Source organism: Haliotis rufescens, unplaced genomic scaffold, assembly GCF_023055435.1.
Source record: "Haliotis rufescens isolate VD_foot unplaced genomic scaffold, xgHalRufe1.0.p SCAF_2, whole genome shotgun sequence".
NCBI lineage: Eukaryota > Metazoa > Mollusca > Gastropoda > Lepetellida > Haliotidae > Haliotis > Haliotis rufescens.
In genome coordinates, this window is record NW_025963890.1 from 73,717,977 (window position 1) to 73,734,666 (window position 16,690).

A 16,690-nucleotide genomic window follows, 5' to 3' on the forward strand; every position below is an offset into this window, starting at 1 on the left:
ACACAGACCGTTCATTCACAGACCGCAACAACACACTCAACGCAGTCACTGGTTTGTCCTATCAAGGCCATTCATTAACAGACCACAACAGTCACTGGTTTGCCCTACACAGATCGTTCATTAACAGGCCACAACAACACTCTCAACACAGTCACTGGTTTGCCCTACACAGATCGTTCATTAACAGGCCACAACAACACTTTCAACAGTCACTGGTTTGTCCTGCCAAGACTGTTCACTAACAGGCCACAACAACACACAATCAACACACACACACACAAGGGTGTTGGGGACCGGTCCGGAGTGCATGATATGGACATGATATTTACATGTCATGTTATAGGATTTGGGGGGCATTGACCTTGACTTTTGGTAAGGTCTGTCCGAGCAAGTTGAATTCAAGTCAAACGTCACTTTTGTCAATTTTATTAGCAGTCAATAATATCCAGCAGCACTGTGATGAAAACAATTTACATCTATTCCATAATTCCAACCAATGTCACATCCCCAGGGATATTTAAGTGTGAAGGAGTCCCATAATGACAAGTATAGATTGTAGTTAAGAAAAATTAGCCTGCTCAAATGGGAATAAAGACCTAAAAATACAACAGACAAAAGAAGCTCATTCAATCATGATGTTTAATGAGACATTTGTACAAGTGAGATAAGAGTTTTCCAATGGCATTTACATGATAAGAACGTGGCGAACAATGACCTCGACCTTGACCTTCTGACCCTGATGGTCCAAAAGATCAAACAACACATACATCCTTAGCAATGTATAATTTTACCGAATTCTCATATAATCATCGATAGCCACCCTAAATTTCTCAGCTAGAATCTGAACACAATGACCAATACATCTGGTAAAAAATCCGTTTTCATTGAAGACCCCGGTTCATCATGAAACATGTCTAAAATCAACATGATCCGAGGGCTAAGTAATGAAATAATCCCATTAAAAAGCATGATGTTTGATAAAGCAGTTCAGTAGAGGAATACTTGCATACCTTAAAATTGTGCGGTATCCATTATTTCAATTATAAAGGTCTAAGTATAAAAAAGGTCCACCCATCCCTGTAACCAATTCAAACACAGTTATACCTCATATTTATACCTAACCCCTTCAATGAAATCAGATTTTCATGAAAAGTCCCTAACCCCTCCCATACAATAACCCACCCAAACCCACAACCTACACCAGCAAATTGTGTGTATGTTTTCTTCCTGGCCATGCTTCCTTTGCATATTTCTTCTTCTTGGGTTCTTTTGAGGGTTCCTCTGGTGTGAATCCTACGACTGGTGCTGCAGTGACCTGTGGTGCTGCTGTGTCATGATCTATGTCTGGCGCCAGGTTGGGAACTGGAAGCCCTAGTTTTGTGGCAATACTGTAGGTACTACTGAGAGTTGAGCCTGCTGCATTGCCACCCACTGCAGGGAGGTCACCGTACAGATTTGTACCATAGGAAAAGTTCTGAAGTCTCTTTGTGATATTTTCTGTCATGCTGCCTGATGGCTGTACACTTCCATCTAATTTGGCTCTCTGAAAAACATTGTTGGAGCTTTAATGATGTCTGCTAGTCTGTGTTCACAGTATTTAATACAGCTCCAGATAAGCTTGCTATTTGTGTAAAATATGCAAATTAAATCACCATTACCCAATTAATTTTGAGTTGCTTGCATACATTTGCTCGTAAAATTTGAAAAATATAAAAATGTATAACACTTTGCGAAAGTACCAAATAGTCTTTCAGCTTGCCTACCTGTGTTTCTTTACTGATATTGTTTTACTCATCAAATGTAGGCATCATATATACTGTTACTCTACTGCAGTGAATAATGCACAAAAGTTCTAAGTCTGATTTACTGTCTGATAACTTTAGTTCCTATTGTGAGCTTGCCGAGAGCAGGAATTGAGTGGTATAGAACCTAACATGGGATGCATAAAACGACATACACCTCCAGTGATACTGCTACAACTTATAATGTAAACGTTACACTCAACACATTTAGCGGGATGAAGAGGAAGCCGGCTTCAACACTACCCCCCTACTAAAGAGCAATGAAGAGGAAGACAAGCATGCAACAGCTCGTCAGCAGTGGCAATGTTCAGAAATACGTCAGCAGCAGGGTTCATGATATAAGTCAGCAATATCAAAACATTTGTACAGAAATGGCAAACCAAGAGTCAACAGTGTCATCAGAAATCCCAGGGGGACACCAGCACCCTCCAGTCTACTCTCCTGACAAGCACAGAGCACTGTGAGTGTGGAGCCCTACCCTCTACCCACTGGGTGACCTACCTTCCTAGGGGGACACCAGCACCCTCCAGTCTACTCTCCTGACAAGCACAGAGCACTGAGTGTGGAGCCCTACCCTCTACCCACTGGGTGACCTACCTTCCCAGGGGGACACCAGCACCCACCAGTCTACCCTCCTGACAAGCACGGAGCAATGTGAATGTGGAGCCCTGCCCTCTACCCACTGGGTGACCTACCTTCCCAGGGGGACACCAGCACCCTCCAGTCTACTCTCCTGACAAGCACGGAGCAATGTGAATGTGGAGCCCTGCCCTCTACCCACTGGGTGACCTACCTTCCCAGGGGGACACCAGCACCCTCCAGTCTACTCTCCTGACAAGCACGGAGCACTGTAAATGTGGAGCCCTGCCCTCTACCCACTGGGTGACCTACCTTCGTTGGGATGATGGTTGTTTGTACAAGGTTGCGGAAGCGACCGACTGAAGGATCGATGTCCTCTGTAAGACAACATAGATAAGTCAGTTGTAGAACTGTGAAATATAAAGAGGATATCAACACGCTGGACGACCTGCTATGTTCATACATTTTAACTATGGAATTGCATCCTCATTTATCCAGAGTATCATAACTCCATTCTGTGGCAATAAATACCCACTCGCCATCATATACTAATCAACATTTGCTTAGGTCCAAAATAGTCATCTTTAGTCAAGCATGTTGAGTAGTTAAGTTCACTTAGGCTTCAACAACACAATGCAAGAAAGAGTGAGTTGGGCTTAACACCGCTTTTAACATTATTCCAGTTACATCACGGCGTGTCAGCTTAATGTGGGAGAAAAGCCCGAAGTGTTGCAGCTCTCAGACATTTACCAGGTACCACTTCATTGAAACCCACGAGCATGGGTATGGTGCTGACACACTTAGAAACATAATCGGGGCAAACCGGGATTCGAACCAACAATCATAGGTTTCTTGCCAGAGCCCTTAGACGACTGGGCCACCCGTGCCAGTCATGTAATGGACACACTGGGATGCAGAAAATTTGCATGCATGAGAACTGCTATTTGGTTTTACTTAATGCTTCGATTGCTTCATGGCCTTGGCTAGCACTTGGCGAACTGTTTACTTGGGAATCTATTTTTCACTGAAGTGCAGTCTTATGTAACTTGTGGTTGAGTACTGTATTCAATTCTTGACATTTTTCTGAGAAACCTATATTGTAGCTTGGGAGTTGGGACCCCCATTTGTAACCTGGGACCCCAACAATTAAGGCTGTGAGTCCCTGGACCCCCAAATAAATAACCCACGTGAATCACTGACTTACCCTGATCTTTCATGATTGAAACAAGTGTCACCATCACCATGTTTGCATACTGAGTTAAGCTTATAGGGGAGAAAAGTCTATAATAAGTTGGAGACAGTAGCCTCACTTCCAAAACAAAAAACGGCAAATGGATGCAGGGTATTTATCAAAATAAAATGGAGATACAATACACTGGAAAAACAAAGAATGACTTCTCTGATGCTTATCAATAATATCTACTGCGGAAGTGAATTATTCTTAAATCAATTACAGAAATTACAGAAATTACATATCAGGCCCTAGTTAATCTCCTCCTTGGGCAAGTGAAAACACCTTATGTATAAAAGTTTGAACTAGTGACAGTTACATGTCACTCCTCTTTTTCTCGCTCAATTTAAGGAAATTGATCTGACGTGCACAAGGCGCATTTTGACATGAAAACCAAGTTGCACGAAACAAAACAAGGTGGTATCCTGGGCCCACAAATATATCAATATAGGCCGGCCTGCTGCCAGTGTCACATAAATAAAGGATGCATTGCTGGAAAACGAATAGGAACATCTGAATATAATCTTGAAGCACCCACAGTTTGATTACATCACGCCTAAGAAAGCTTGACAAACTACATATAACTCAGGGAACAGTAATGCAGTATGGTAAATAAACTTTAGAGGTATTGAGTGTGTCCAAAGATCGATTTTGTGTGGACAAGTAAGGATTGATCCTTTCAAATGATATTTATTGATATGCACTTGGTGCATGTAGACATAAATATTATGTTTCATTTTTCAATAATAAGTTGCACTTGTGCATGTTTCAATGCTAACTCAAGCCTTGTGTTGAGGAGATAATGTAGCCATGAGAAAATGTAGAACCTGTTTATAAGCTACATCTTGGCATCATAACATAACTCTGGAAATCCTAATGCAAGGAAAACTTTTAAATAAATTCTGTAGTCTCTTTCACTGGCTTTCAGATTGACCTTGAATTCTTGTAATGCCTGACACTTGTTAAATTTTCATACCAAGCAGAGTTGTGTCCCTTTGTACAGAATTTCTGCAATATTATTTTCAGTCATGACACACAACCATGTTTTATTCACATGGTAAACAATGTCTCAATATAATTTCATCTCCACATGAGTTCATATTAACCATGAGCATGCACCGTGCATAATCAGCATAATTATACATTCAGAAACAGGCCCATCCAGTATTCCTGTAACCATGGCAACAGTGGACAAAAACAATTAAGAATCGTAAAAGCATGAAGCTGGATGCTGCACACTCAATATTCAACTGCTTCTGCAAAACCAAACATTCATGAGCATCATATGAATAATAACAAGAGTAACAATGGAAACGGATGTAATGTTGACATATTTAACTTACCTGGATTGATGACCTCTTCCTCATCATTAAACACAACATGACTTGACTTGTGTTTCCGCTTCAGAGGATTGGGGACATCTGCAACTTCCACTAAAGATGCTATGCGACGATTGTGAGCTGTGTTGAATTCTGTGAGATTCTGTGGAGAAACAATCTGTGACTTAGCGTTTGGTCCCTACACATAAAGAAATGATTGTAACAACACGGTCTACTTTACTGTCAAGTTAATATTCTGCAACGCTTAACATTGTGCTAGATCCCGCACAAAATACAACCTTCAAGTTATTGTATTCCAAAGTCAATCATTTAATGTCTTTGCTGACACTTGGGCACTATTTTGGTGTTTCTTCAAGTACCATTATCAAACATGGGAGACATTGAATAGGCAATATCAGTTATTAGCAGAGTGTGTATGTATTAAATGATGGCAATTTACACACACTCAACACACAGACACTTGTGATCATTCTGAATGAGTTCTTCCACCAGCTTGTCAGCATCTATCGGAGGTATCTTTGCCATTTATCAAAATGAGATCAATGTCACATGCAGCGATTAAAGTTCACGCAAGTCCACTAGCCTGAGAATAGTAAATTATAGCCGAGGACAAGGAGTGAGTGAGTGAGTATAGTTTGACTCCACTATTAGCAATATTCCAGCAATATCACGGCGGGGGACAAACAGCATGAAGAGAAAAAGCTTTAACCACAAGGTTACCCCACCGCCCCTGAAGACAAGTATCTCCAAAGATGGTTGTCCTGATTGACTAGTAGCATTGGTGGCTATTACTCTGAACCAGTGTCCAATGCTTCAATATTGATAAAAATGGGAACTGAATAAAACTTTCAGAAAATGTAAACATAGTAAACATTTTTGTCTCGTTCAAGCAGGACTAGGTACCGACTCTGGGGACTAGTCAAAAGTTTTACACTAGTCCTCTTGACTTGTCTGAAATCCACCCACCCACCCACCCTGACACTCTAAGGCTGCATGTAGATATTTCCAAAACATACATGGAAGTTGGTGAAATATGGAAATAAAGATATGGTCGAGCTTAGCTTTTTCGAGGTTTACATATGGTTTGCCATACAGTTTCTCACGTGATTTACAGTGACTCATCAGAAGGCATGGCAAAATTTCAACCTCGGCCAATCAGATTACTGTTATTTTCATAATTATTCAGAACTATTGCAAAGACCTCAAACATGAGGACCAAATTTGTACTTTCTGGACAAGTTAAGAAATATAAAATATTTTCAGGCCTTTATTCTGATTCTCATTTCTTTCACGAAGTCTAATAATATTGTGTGATGAGGAGTGAGTTAGTGTGACAGTATTCCAGTTATATCACGGCATGTCAGCTTAATGCGGGAGGAAAGCCCGAAGTGATGCAGGTCTCAGACGTTTACCACTTCGGTGAAACCCACGAGCACGGGTATGGTGCTGACAAACCTACAAACATAATCGCTGCAAAGCAGAGAAACAAAATTTTAAAAAGCAGCTGAATATTAGACATGGTAATTGTTTGATCCCACTTGGGTTTTAATTCACACTTGTCTGCAAACACAAGTCAGTTTCAATATTGATAAAAGTATCCCAAAGGCTGGCAGAATTTTGAAGTTTTTTTGAGGTTCTGAAAATTATCACTGTTGGGTTAGTTGACATTTTGTGTTAATTTCTGTCACTGATTAGTAGTTGTAAACTAAAGCCACTGGACAATGTTTGCACTACCATAAATTTTAGAGAACATTGTTCCTGAAAAAAAAAGCCCTTTCAGCTGCATGATATAGATGTGATAGTTGTGTACTAACATCAAGCTCTGTTTCTGATTCTGGTAAACCTAATAAGCTGCCTTCGTGATCTTCTATCCGTTTGCCATCTTTGTCTTCGTGTGGTTGGTTTGAGATGCCCTGTGGACGTTCGCGTATGATATAGATTCTTGTTGAAGCACCAAAATGAATCTCACTGTCGATTGGGACCTGCTGAGGTTTCCGTTTTTCAAGTCGTATCTGACCGATGTACGTCCCATGAGCTGCAACAGAATAGTATTGTTTTCTTTTATAAATATCTCATTAGTGATGCAAGAAAAAACATTGTTGAAACTTACACTCAACATGTGTAACTAGACCTTTCAGTCACTACCACAAAAACTCCATTATCCTGGTACAACTAAGGAATGCAACTCTGCATAGCCAATTGTGACCTTAAACAACTGGGCTTCCTATGTCCTCTTGTACATTCCGTTTGACTCCAAATGAGAACGATGAATTGCAAAATAACTCGAAATCCAGAAAAGTGTATGAAACATCAATACGGTACTTGACCATGAATACCCTGTACCCAACAAAATCTGAATTTTGTTTATTTTAAGACCCATGACGGATTAAGTTCTTTAAGAAACTATCATGTAATTTTGTATAGAAATGTGTACATGACACGTAGGGGGACAAACCGTGGAAGGAACAGCGCAAGCACGGTCTGCACGTGCTACACAGTGACCGTGTTCATTCAATGACAAGATGCGCTACTCAGCAGATGTTATACAGTTGATGTTGAATGTGTATGATTTCTTTAGAAGTGAAGCAGAAAGAGCAAAGCTTTTTTTATGCAATTAATAAATTCTTGAAATAAGCTTCAAAAGCTCTTGGTATGTCCCCTCAGAAACCCAAAAATGTTGTTAGTCGACGAGATACAAATAGTCAGGCCAAGGAGGTAGGGAACATGTCAAAACCACGCAAGGTTGATAAATTAGACAGTTTGCAGAGGGATCAAGTCAGATGTGCAATTGTTAAACTGCACTCAGGAAATAAGTACCTGTCCCTAAGAATTTTGAAGAAACACCTTAAAACTGACCATGATTTACGTGTTACAAAGTACAAACTATGGCAGCTGTTGCATACATTTGGTTACAAATACAAAAAGATAACTGGAGAAAATAGGGCTGTGTTGTGTTAACGGTCTGACATTGTTCGTCTCCGAAATCATTACCTTTATACCATCAAGCAAAAACGTGAAGAAGGATATGAGCCCGTCTTCTTAGATGAGACATGGGTAAATGCGTCACACACGGCCAGCAGTCAGTGGGTACCCAGTGGTGACTGTAAGGAGTCTGGTAGAAAGTTACCAATGGGAAAGGGTGAAAGACTCATAGTTCTCCATGCTGGTTCTGCTAGTCAGGGTTTTCTCCCAGACTGTGACCTCGTCTTTAGAGCCAAGGCCAAAGACAACAGGGACTACCACACAGAAATGAACGGCAATGTATTTCTTGAGTGGGTGAAAGATAAATTAGTCCCTGCTTTGCCTACCAAGTCTCTCATTGTCATGGACAATGCACCGTATCATAGTGTGCAGGATCCAGAAAGCAAGACTCCAACCTCTAATAACCGTAAAGGAGACATGGTTACTTGGCTGCAACGGAGGAACATTAACTTTCCTTCTCGAGCGACAAAACCACAGCTCTATGAAATCATCAAAACTATGAAACCTGACCCCTTGTATAAAGTTGACAGTTACATCAAGGGTCAGGGTCACGCTGTCTTACGACTGCCACCTTATCACTGCGACCTAAATCCAATCGAGTTGGTATGGGGCATCGTCAAGGGTGACGTTGGACGATCGAACACAACGTTCAAATTACGAGACGTTGAACAACTCGTAAAGGAATCCCTTGGGCGGGTACCAGTAGAAACATGGAGGCGTTGTGTGGCCACAGTCGTTGACGAGATAGAGCCATGTTATTGGTCACGAGATGGACTACGGCCAGCAACAGTCCAACCTATAATAGTGGCAGTCGGTTCAGGCACCAGCAGTTCCGACGACGAGATCTATGGCATGAGCGAGTCAGATTGCGACTGAAATTATCATGAGACGGCCCCTCTAACACTCTGTCATTTCCCCTACCACAGAACGTGCAGTGCATGCGTGCTTGCGCTGTGCCTTCCACGGTTTGCCCCCCTACGTGTCATGTACACATTTCTATACAAAATTACATGATAGTTTCTTAAAGAACTTCATCCGTCATGGGTCTTAAAATAAACAAAATTCAGATTTTGTTGGGTACAGGGTATTCATGGTCAAGAACTGTATTGATGTTTCATACACTTTCCTGGATTTCGAGTTATTTTGCAATTCATCGTTCTCATTTGGAGTCAAACGGACTGTAGCTATGATAGGTCAGGGGAAGAAATTAAGTGGAGTCCCATAACGCATGTCAAATTTTCAAGGGGTTTGGTCACACCGGGAGTATTTTATTCTGCAAACCCATAAATCTTCAAGATGTCATGCATTCGGAACACACCAAAAGAGAGGAGAAACATTTATCATACATCAATGTCCAAATGATGAGATCTGATTGGTTCATGGGATCTTGATAAAATAATATTTATTCCGCCTTGGAGGGAAATAAATTTTTGAGCTGGAGAATAAATCCCTTATACCCCGCCAAGAACAAGACAGGTTGCACATGGATTTCTGAGAGGCAAAATAAATACCTTATACCCTGCTTCAAAGCAAAGAGTCGCACTCTTTTTCCAAGTCAATAAAGTCAAGTGAAATAGCAAAAGTTAGCCTCAGCTCAATTAAACAGTTGTTATTTATAAACTTTGAATTTGTCCTAATTCTTTTACAATGACAGATTAAAACATGTCGTAAGATATATTTGTTGTAGCAGTGTCACTCGGGGTACAAGTTGTTTTATGCATCCCGCGTTAGGATTTATACCACGAGCGGGCGGCAAGTGCTACAGCAATACTGCTACAACTTATAATATCTCAGATTTCTAGGATAAGTAACTCTTCAACACACTGCTAAAACTAAGAGTTACTAAACTGTTTATCATAATAATAAACTTACTGCTTCCAAGATCCATAATAAATGGTCTGGAAAGATGTTTGTGCCACACAAGAGCTGCATGAACTCGAGAACAGGAGGCGTGATCAATACAAAAGTCACACAACTGCTTGTTACGTCCAAAGAAATAACACTTCTTCTCATCTACCATTAATTTCTGAAACACAAAGGATAAATGCAAATCATCCATACAATATCATCTCAAGCCATATGCTGGACATTTCATGACATTTACATGATACATGCATAGAATTAAGTTTGTTTTGCAAAACAACTTTTTAAATGGAAAAACACTTTTTCAGAAAATTTTCAAAAATGACATGTCTGCATCTTCCTCAAACATTTTGGGTCACATAATTATGTTAATTCCAATGTAGCTTCATTGGTTGAGAATTTTGGACATTGGACTGAGTGTCTTTTGGGAGAAGGTGTTTTTGAAGGGGGTTAACTTGACAATATACACATGAATTCAAATAAAACTAAAACAAATTTGTTTGTTCTTCATCATTGTGGGTCCATTATAATTTAATCAAGATAATGTTATTTTCAAAAGGTGAGGAGACGGTTCGATCCCCCATAAATCCTACCTGAATCCACCACTGAAAGAAAAATCAACTGGGTCCACATTACCTGAATCATTTTACCATCTTTTGTGACATCCAGATGTAACCCTGGCTGAGGTTTCCCTGCCCTGAAAAACAAAACTAGAGTCAACAATCTTGAACTACTCAAGTCAATTGTCATCTTCCCAAGGCAAGGGAGTAAACTGACTGTAAAAGTCCAGTTTCCACCCTTGCCAAACTAGGATGAAATAATGAAGTTATATTTTGGCTGGACCAACGAGTCTAAGCATAGTCCAATCAAAATCATGTTTTCAAAACAACATGGATTTCAATGTGAAGATTTCAGTCAATTGCAGGATTTGCAAAGGATGTGTACTGTCAACCTGACGTTGACAGATATTTTGCATATCTTTTCATGGTTTTAATCAAGGTGCTCACATGATTTACGTAAGACACGTTTTATTACAATATAGATCATGATCATCGGTCAGATCGTCTTGACTGGGCACTGCCATTTTGTTTGAAGCAAATGCAAGTGATATGAGAAGTAGAATCTGATTTGTCAAAAGGAGGGGCATAGAAGGGACATAACTCACAATATCCACTGGTGGCGTTATGATCGAACCCAAAATTCCAGCCAAGTTCGGCAAGGGTGGAAACTGGACTTTTACAGTCAGTTAACTCCCTTGTCTTGGGATGATGGTCAATTGTCAGTACTAAAAAGGCTGATATTAATCAATGTTAGTGTTTATGACAATTCAGGGGTTGATTTAACAGCTGGTCAGCCACCAGTTTAAAGTACGAAGGGCTTGCTGAAACATAAAGTAGTTGGCCCACCAGGCTAAGTTACACCCCTTCCAATTACCATATTTTCTTGAATGTAGTGCACACACCTCAAAAAAATATATACAGCTGTGTACAGGGGGGTGCCAGTAATACACCCCACAATGGGTTTTGATGGTTTTTCCCTCCAACACAAAGACATGTAATGTCTGACAATAATCAGCCCTGAAACCATATTGTTGTCAGGGTAGTGCAAAACTGCATCAAAATTCCTACACTAAGTCTAACCTATCACAAACCCTAAGTCTAACCTATCACAAACCTATGCTGTTGGTGGGGATTCAGATCTACTCTTCCACTGTACATTTTCCTCAACTCATTTCTTATGTACTGTAAAATAAAATAAAAGTGCAAAGACTTTCTGTCCATTTGCCCAAAATTAGTTCTAATTTTCATCATCCCTTTAATTGTGCCCTACATCATGTACATGAAATTTTGACTAAACTCATAACATTCCATGTGGCATTTAGGCGTTTGCCCTTAACATATTATTTATCTACATACTAAACTAAAGAAACCTGCGAGTTGAAACATGCTGTCCCTGATATCCTTGATATTTCTTCTGTTTTTACAATAGCAAAAAGGCTGGGGAAGAGAACAAGCTAAAAAAATAATACAAACGGTTAAAAAAGGGTACCTGATATCATCTGCCACTTATAACCAAGGATACATAAAGTATGTGCCCTTCACATAATCAATTTTTTTGTAAAAGAAAATACAGAGTTCTATTTGGGCAGTGTTTGCAATCATGAGAACAGCTTGTTACCATAAGTGAATATAACAATTCAATACCAGATGTAGAAAAAGAACATGTATCCTTTGTTGAAGATTAGCATTATTCTTTTTACATGAAGAAGAATTGTTGGCTTTTGCATGTTTTCTGCCAAATAACCATAAATGATAAAGTTAGCGTACTTGTATATGTTTCACGCTTACGCTACATTATATTTCAGAGAAGGGTTAGATGCATGAACAGCGATGACGTAATTCATTTGGTGTCATCTGCTACAGTATGCTCATCATATGCATAATTTGACTCCATATTTTCGTGGGCTCTATATTATCGCTGGCTCTATATTATTGGGGTATGACTGTATCGGAAAATCTTGTAATCCACACCCCATCGACTGTTGACTTTTGCGAATCTAAGCATGTTATGTCATCGCTTGATCAAATACAGGACTTTTTCGGTATATCACGGCTACTTGTAAGTATACACATTAACCTTTATACAACAGTTTCTGTACTGTTTGTGAAGTAGAATTACCTCCATTCAAAATTGGTTCCAAAGAACCCATTTTTTTTACGATGTCAGTCAACCCAAACTAGGTCGTATGCATACTGATTATGCATAATTCATAAAAGGAAGTACTGTAAAGCATATATATTCCACACGTAACATGCCGCAAAATGGGTATATTGCAATAATATAGAGTTGCCCACCCTTGAGTCGCTAATGGCAGATAGTGAGATACATAGTTTACCGATCTCGCAAAAGTAAATCAGCATCGATCAATCCTAACTGATGTGTCATAAAGGTTGAACACGAAACATTTTGCGTATGACATACTTAACAGGTTTGTAAGAGTGTGCCATTACGATGCATAATAAATTAACTACTGTGATAATATAGCATACCAAGCTATAGGAATTGAGGCAATATATCTATCAGGGTAAATAAGAGTTAGAAATCATGTGTTGATGATTGTGATTCATATGGCAAATGTGACATGCAAAAAAAAAATGGTAATCTGTGGATTCTTAGTTGGGCTATAAAATATAATTTTCAAGGATGAATCATTTCTGCATATCAAACGTGTAGAAGGGGATTCATTTCTGCTACTTTTGAGCTGAAGCCTTCATGCAAATTTCTATTCAAATGCGGATTTCAACAACAAGCTACTGGAAATTTGACAACAAATAAGCCAGACGCCTATTTTGCATAAAACACGTGTATTGGTTGAAATACCGGTACCCTAAATTTACTTGCAGTCTAGCAAAAAAGCCATGGTGATGAACAAGTCTGTTTCTTATCCATCTCCATACAAAAGACGCATATTATGGCTAATTACTTTGTTACATAATGAGCGTATGTCTATCTTCTTGCTGTATGCTATATGCCTGTACATAAATCACTGGACAAGACAGTTACAGAATTGTAAATGTGATGATACATTTGCTCAATCGTCGTTTGAAAAGCGTGATCAACTACGCACAGTTACATGGTGCATTTAGAGCATCCATACTTTATGTCACTTTAAAAAATCAACACGAGGTACATCGTCATTCCATTAATCATTCCATAAAGTATAAATTTACTTGCAACAAGCTGTATTTTGCTAATTAACATACCAAGTTGGAACCTCAAAATTGTTCGTAAGTTTATCCGACGCCATTGTGATTGTTCTGCCCCCTGTGAATGACAATCGCGGGCGAGTAACTCTAATATTCACCACCATCGCCTACCGCTAAACAAAATAGATATTTACTTAGGATATTTTTTTTATTGTTAAAAGGAAAATAAGTAAACAAATTAATATGCAAATAGTTATTTTATTTCTAATGTTAAAGTTATTCTACCTTATCATATATAATTAACAAAACTATCACGCTGAAGAACACAGGTTCGACTCCTGTCGTTTCGCACCCCCATGGAAACGAACTGAAAGGGTTGCTAGGCATCCAGATAGGTCCAGACGCTATTATTATACAATTTATGTGCTGTGAAATATCTAGACACTGCCTCTGTATATACGATAAAATATCGATTAACCCATGTCATAAGACCTAAGTTAGCAGACAAGTGATTTAAGTGTTATGTGAATAAATCGGTCTAAATGTGTATAAAACTGCACACGCTCTCATCTGAAAATAATCAAGAATAATACAATATTTTGGACCTTTCTTGATATGATTCAATACACGTAGACAAGTAATATGTTATTTTAATTACCTAATTAATCTGGCTACAACTGCATTGCAATGTTGAATATATGGTTGGCTGCCCGTTTCCCTATTGATAGCAGGTGAATGAATACACACTGGGATTTCGAGAATGATAATTATTTATCACCATCGAATGGAGTCATAGTACACTAAATAATTAAGACTGCATCACGGGAAATGGGGTTTAACGTCGCGTCCAAGATTAATACACGTATATAGGGACGTGCAAGCCAGTGTGTGTGTGTGTGTGTGTGTGTGCGTGCGTGCGTGCGTGCGTGCGTGCGTGTGTGTGTGCGTGTGTCGATTTTATATTTCAAGCCTACCCACTGAGATACCATGCCGCAGTTTAACATGAATACCCCACTCAGACACAGTATACTGACTCCGAGCCGACTAGTCCTTATTATATCCCCTTAATGCCGAGCGACAGGCAGGGTAACAACAAGTACCTTTTTAACGTTTGTTGGTATGACGCGGCCGACATAAGTTCTAACTGGTAGTTATAATCCTGATGTGGTGTGCAAGGAGGAAATTCTACTGTTACGTATTTAGTTCCTTAGTTACTTTAGGTCTTCCAGTCCCCAGGTACTGCTCGGTGATTACCTTTAACTGGGCTTAATACATACAGAGTTGTTGAATGAAACATGTATTATAGTGTTGAGATCGTACGACCCAGCCCCGATATATTGGACATGTCATTTAAGAAAACTGGGTCGGACGAGAAGGTCACCCAACACAGCGTAGATCAACTTTTATCTCATTTCCTCCAATTTCTGCAGAAACAATATGCATACAGTGATGAAGCTATTTAGCAACATATATCACTACAAATGATTACATCGCTGTTATACAATTTACACACAAGATTAACAGCAGGTTACAAAGTGGTTACTCAACATTTTTAACAGTTTGACCTAAACAAGAACACAGTCAGGCCAAGTGTCAGTGTCGCGTGCCTATGCCACACTGTTGGCTAATCGCCAAGAAGGAAGCAGAGAAATAAAAAAAAATTGCCACTGTTCCAAATTCGTAGGTGAAAAGTTACATTATACTAGCCTGTTTCAATGAGCATCAGATTCATACTGAACACGTCGGATGATGGATATTTATTAAAGACAAAATCTATATAACTATTACAAAGTCTCCCAAAGTACAGGAGAGTTTTTCGATAAGGGAATTGTCGCTAAAGTTTACAAACATTGGAGGAAGGTACTTATCTTAGTCCTATGGACATCCGGCCTAACGCTGACATCACTGAAGACAATGAGGAGGGCGATGATTCTCTCTGAACAAAACTTAGGATGCTGAGGAAGATCTACTACGTTTTGGGTGTTGATGTAGAGGGGAAATAAGTATCTAAATAATCTATCAACAATATAACATGTCATCTTTATCCACGTCTGAGAATGGGTCTTACGTCGTACGTAGCGTTATCAATGGGTTTATCAACATGTGAACAGTAGGCAGATAACAGTGAGGGCGACGTACGTCGCCATAGGTCTTTTCAAGTCCTTCTAGCTCCTACAGAAGTGTAATGATCTGATACATAGCTGTGTTTACAAGTAGTGTCGAGTCTCTACTATGGAGGGGGCGGGCAGTGGAAGTGAGTACTGGGGGGAGGGTGATGGGGAGGAGTCAGTGGCTGGAGAGGGAAACGACGACATCGTGTTGACTTCCGACGATGAAGAGGATCTTGAAGCGTTCGAGTTGTGGATGAAGGACCCGGTTACAATGGATTCAGACGAGGATGTAAACTCGGAGATATTGGACATGGACCAGTGAGTTGATTTTTTGGTTTATCATATTCCTTTTCTAAGTCAGCGCAAGAAACGTTGTAAAATAAGCATGTTCGTCTGTACGTGCAACAGTTCCCAACATGTTGAGAAGGCGGCGAAGGAAACAGAAAGTTCACCTAGTTTACATGGAGGTGGTTGCTAGGTCGTATTCGTGTGATCAAAATGATGCTGAAAGAAGGAGTTTAGATAAATATGGATGTATATCACATCATATTTGGTTAAAAATCGGGATAATATATACTTAAACATAAAAATACTCTAAAAATATGAAAAACGGATGACGACAGGCAACCCTGTCAATAGTCCCGTTTCGGTTAGTAAACAAATACAAGTCTATGTAAACAGGGAAATAACTAGTGCGTGAATTTAATATTTACTGCCTGCATAACACAACACTGGGGTAATATGTTCGTGTTGCCAACATTTTCTAAGAGTGCGTGAGGCCTTTTGTTTATTTCAAAATAGAACAATAATAATGCAACGGGATCTGTAATGCATATCGTCATTTCCTTCTGCGTGAAAGAAACATCAAGCATGTAGCATGAATCATATACGATCTGTATACAATATAACAGAATATCATGCTCGTGTTTGCAATGCGCATCTCAATATGTGTGAAAGTGGTGCGTCATACGGTATAGTTATGCATGTATGGCGATGTCGGTGTATAGTCGATGATGTATGCTTATATTGAGTGGGATCTCGGCAAGATTTCAATATACAGTGTAAGATCACGACC

At 39.5% G+C, this 16,690-nt stretch overlaps 2 protein-coding genes across 2 annotated transcripts in view; one reads left to right on the top strand and one right to left on the bottom strand.

Annotated features, from left to right (window-relative positions):
- Window positions 1-621: 621 nt before the first annotated feature.
- LOC124133234 (nuclear inhibitor of protein phosphatase 1-like) lies at window positions 622-13,678 on the bottom strand. Its single transcript, XM_046497548.2, has 7 exons — window positions 13,562-13,678; window positions 10,434-10,494; window positions 9,807-9,960; window positions 6,767-6,987; window positions 4,956-5,094; window positions 2,694-2,758; window positions 622-1,543 (listed from the first exon to the last, which is right to left on the bottom strand). The coding sequence occupies exons 1-7, from the start codon at window positions 13,666-13,668 to the stop codon at window positions 1,196-1,198; spliced, it is 1,095 nt and encodes a 364-aa protein (XP_046353504.1). The 5' UTR covers window positions 13,669-13,678; the 3' UTR covers window positions 622-1,195.
- A 2,020-nt stretch (window positions 13,679-15,698) lies between these two features.
- LOC124133237 (CAP-Gly domain-containing linker protein 4-like) overlaps window positions 15,699-16,690 on the top strand; it is a 45,582-nt gene continuing 44,590 nt past the window's right edge. The window contains exon 1 of the mRNA XM_048400528.1: window positions 15,699-15,933. Coding sequence (XP_048256485.1) covers window positions 15,737-15,933 — 197 coding nt within the window. The 5' untranslated portion in view covers window positions 15,699-15,736. The remainder of the gene's footprint in view (window positions 15,934-16,690) is intronic.

What these genes read in the sequence shown, in the direction of transcription:
- LOC124133234 (XM_046497548.2), bottom strand. Translation starts at nt 13,668, where the DNA reads ATGGTGGTGAATATTAGAGTTACTCGCCCGCGATTGTCATTCACAGGG. An exon ending in TATTATGGATCTTGGAAGCA is followed by an intron (nt 6,988 to 9,806) that starts GTAAGTTTATTA and finishes ATTCTGTTGCAG; the next exon opens with CTCATGGGACGTACATCGGT. An exon ending in CAACCATCATCCCAACGAAG is followed by an intron (nt 1,544 to 2,693) that starts GTAGGTCACCCA and finishes AATGTTTTTCAG; the next exon opens with AGAGCCAAATTAGATGGAAG.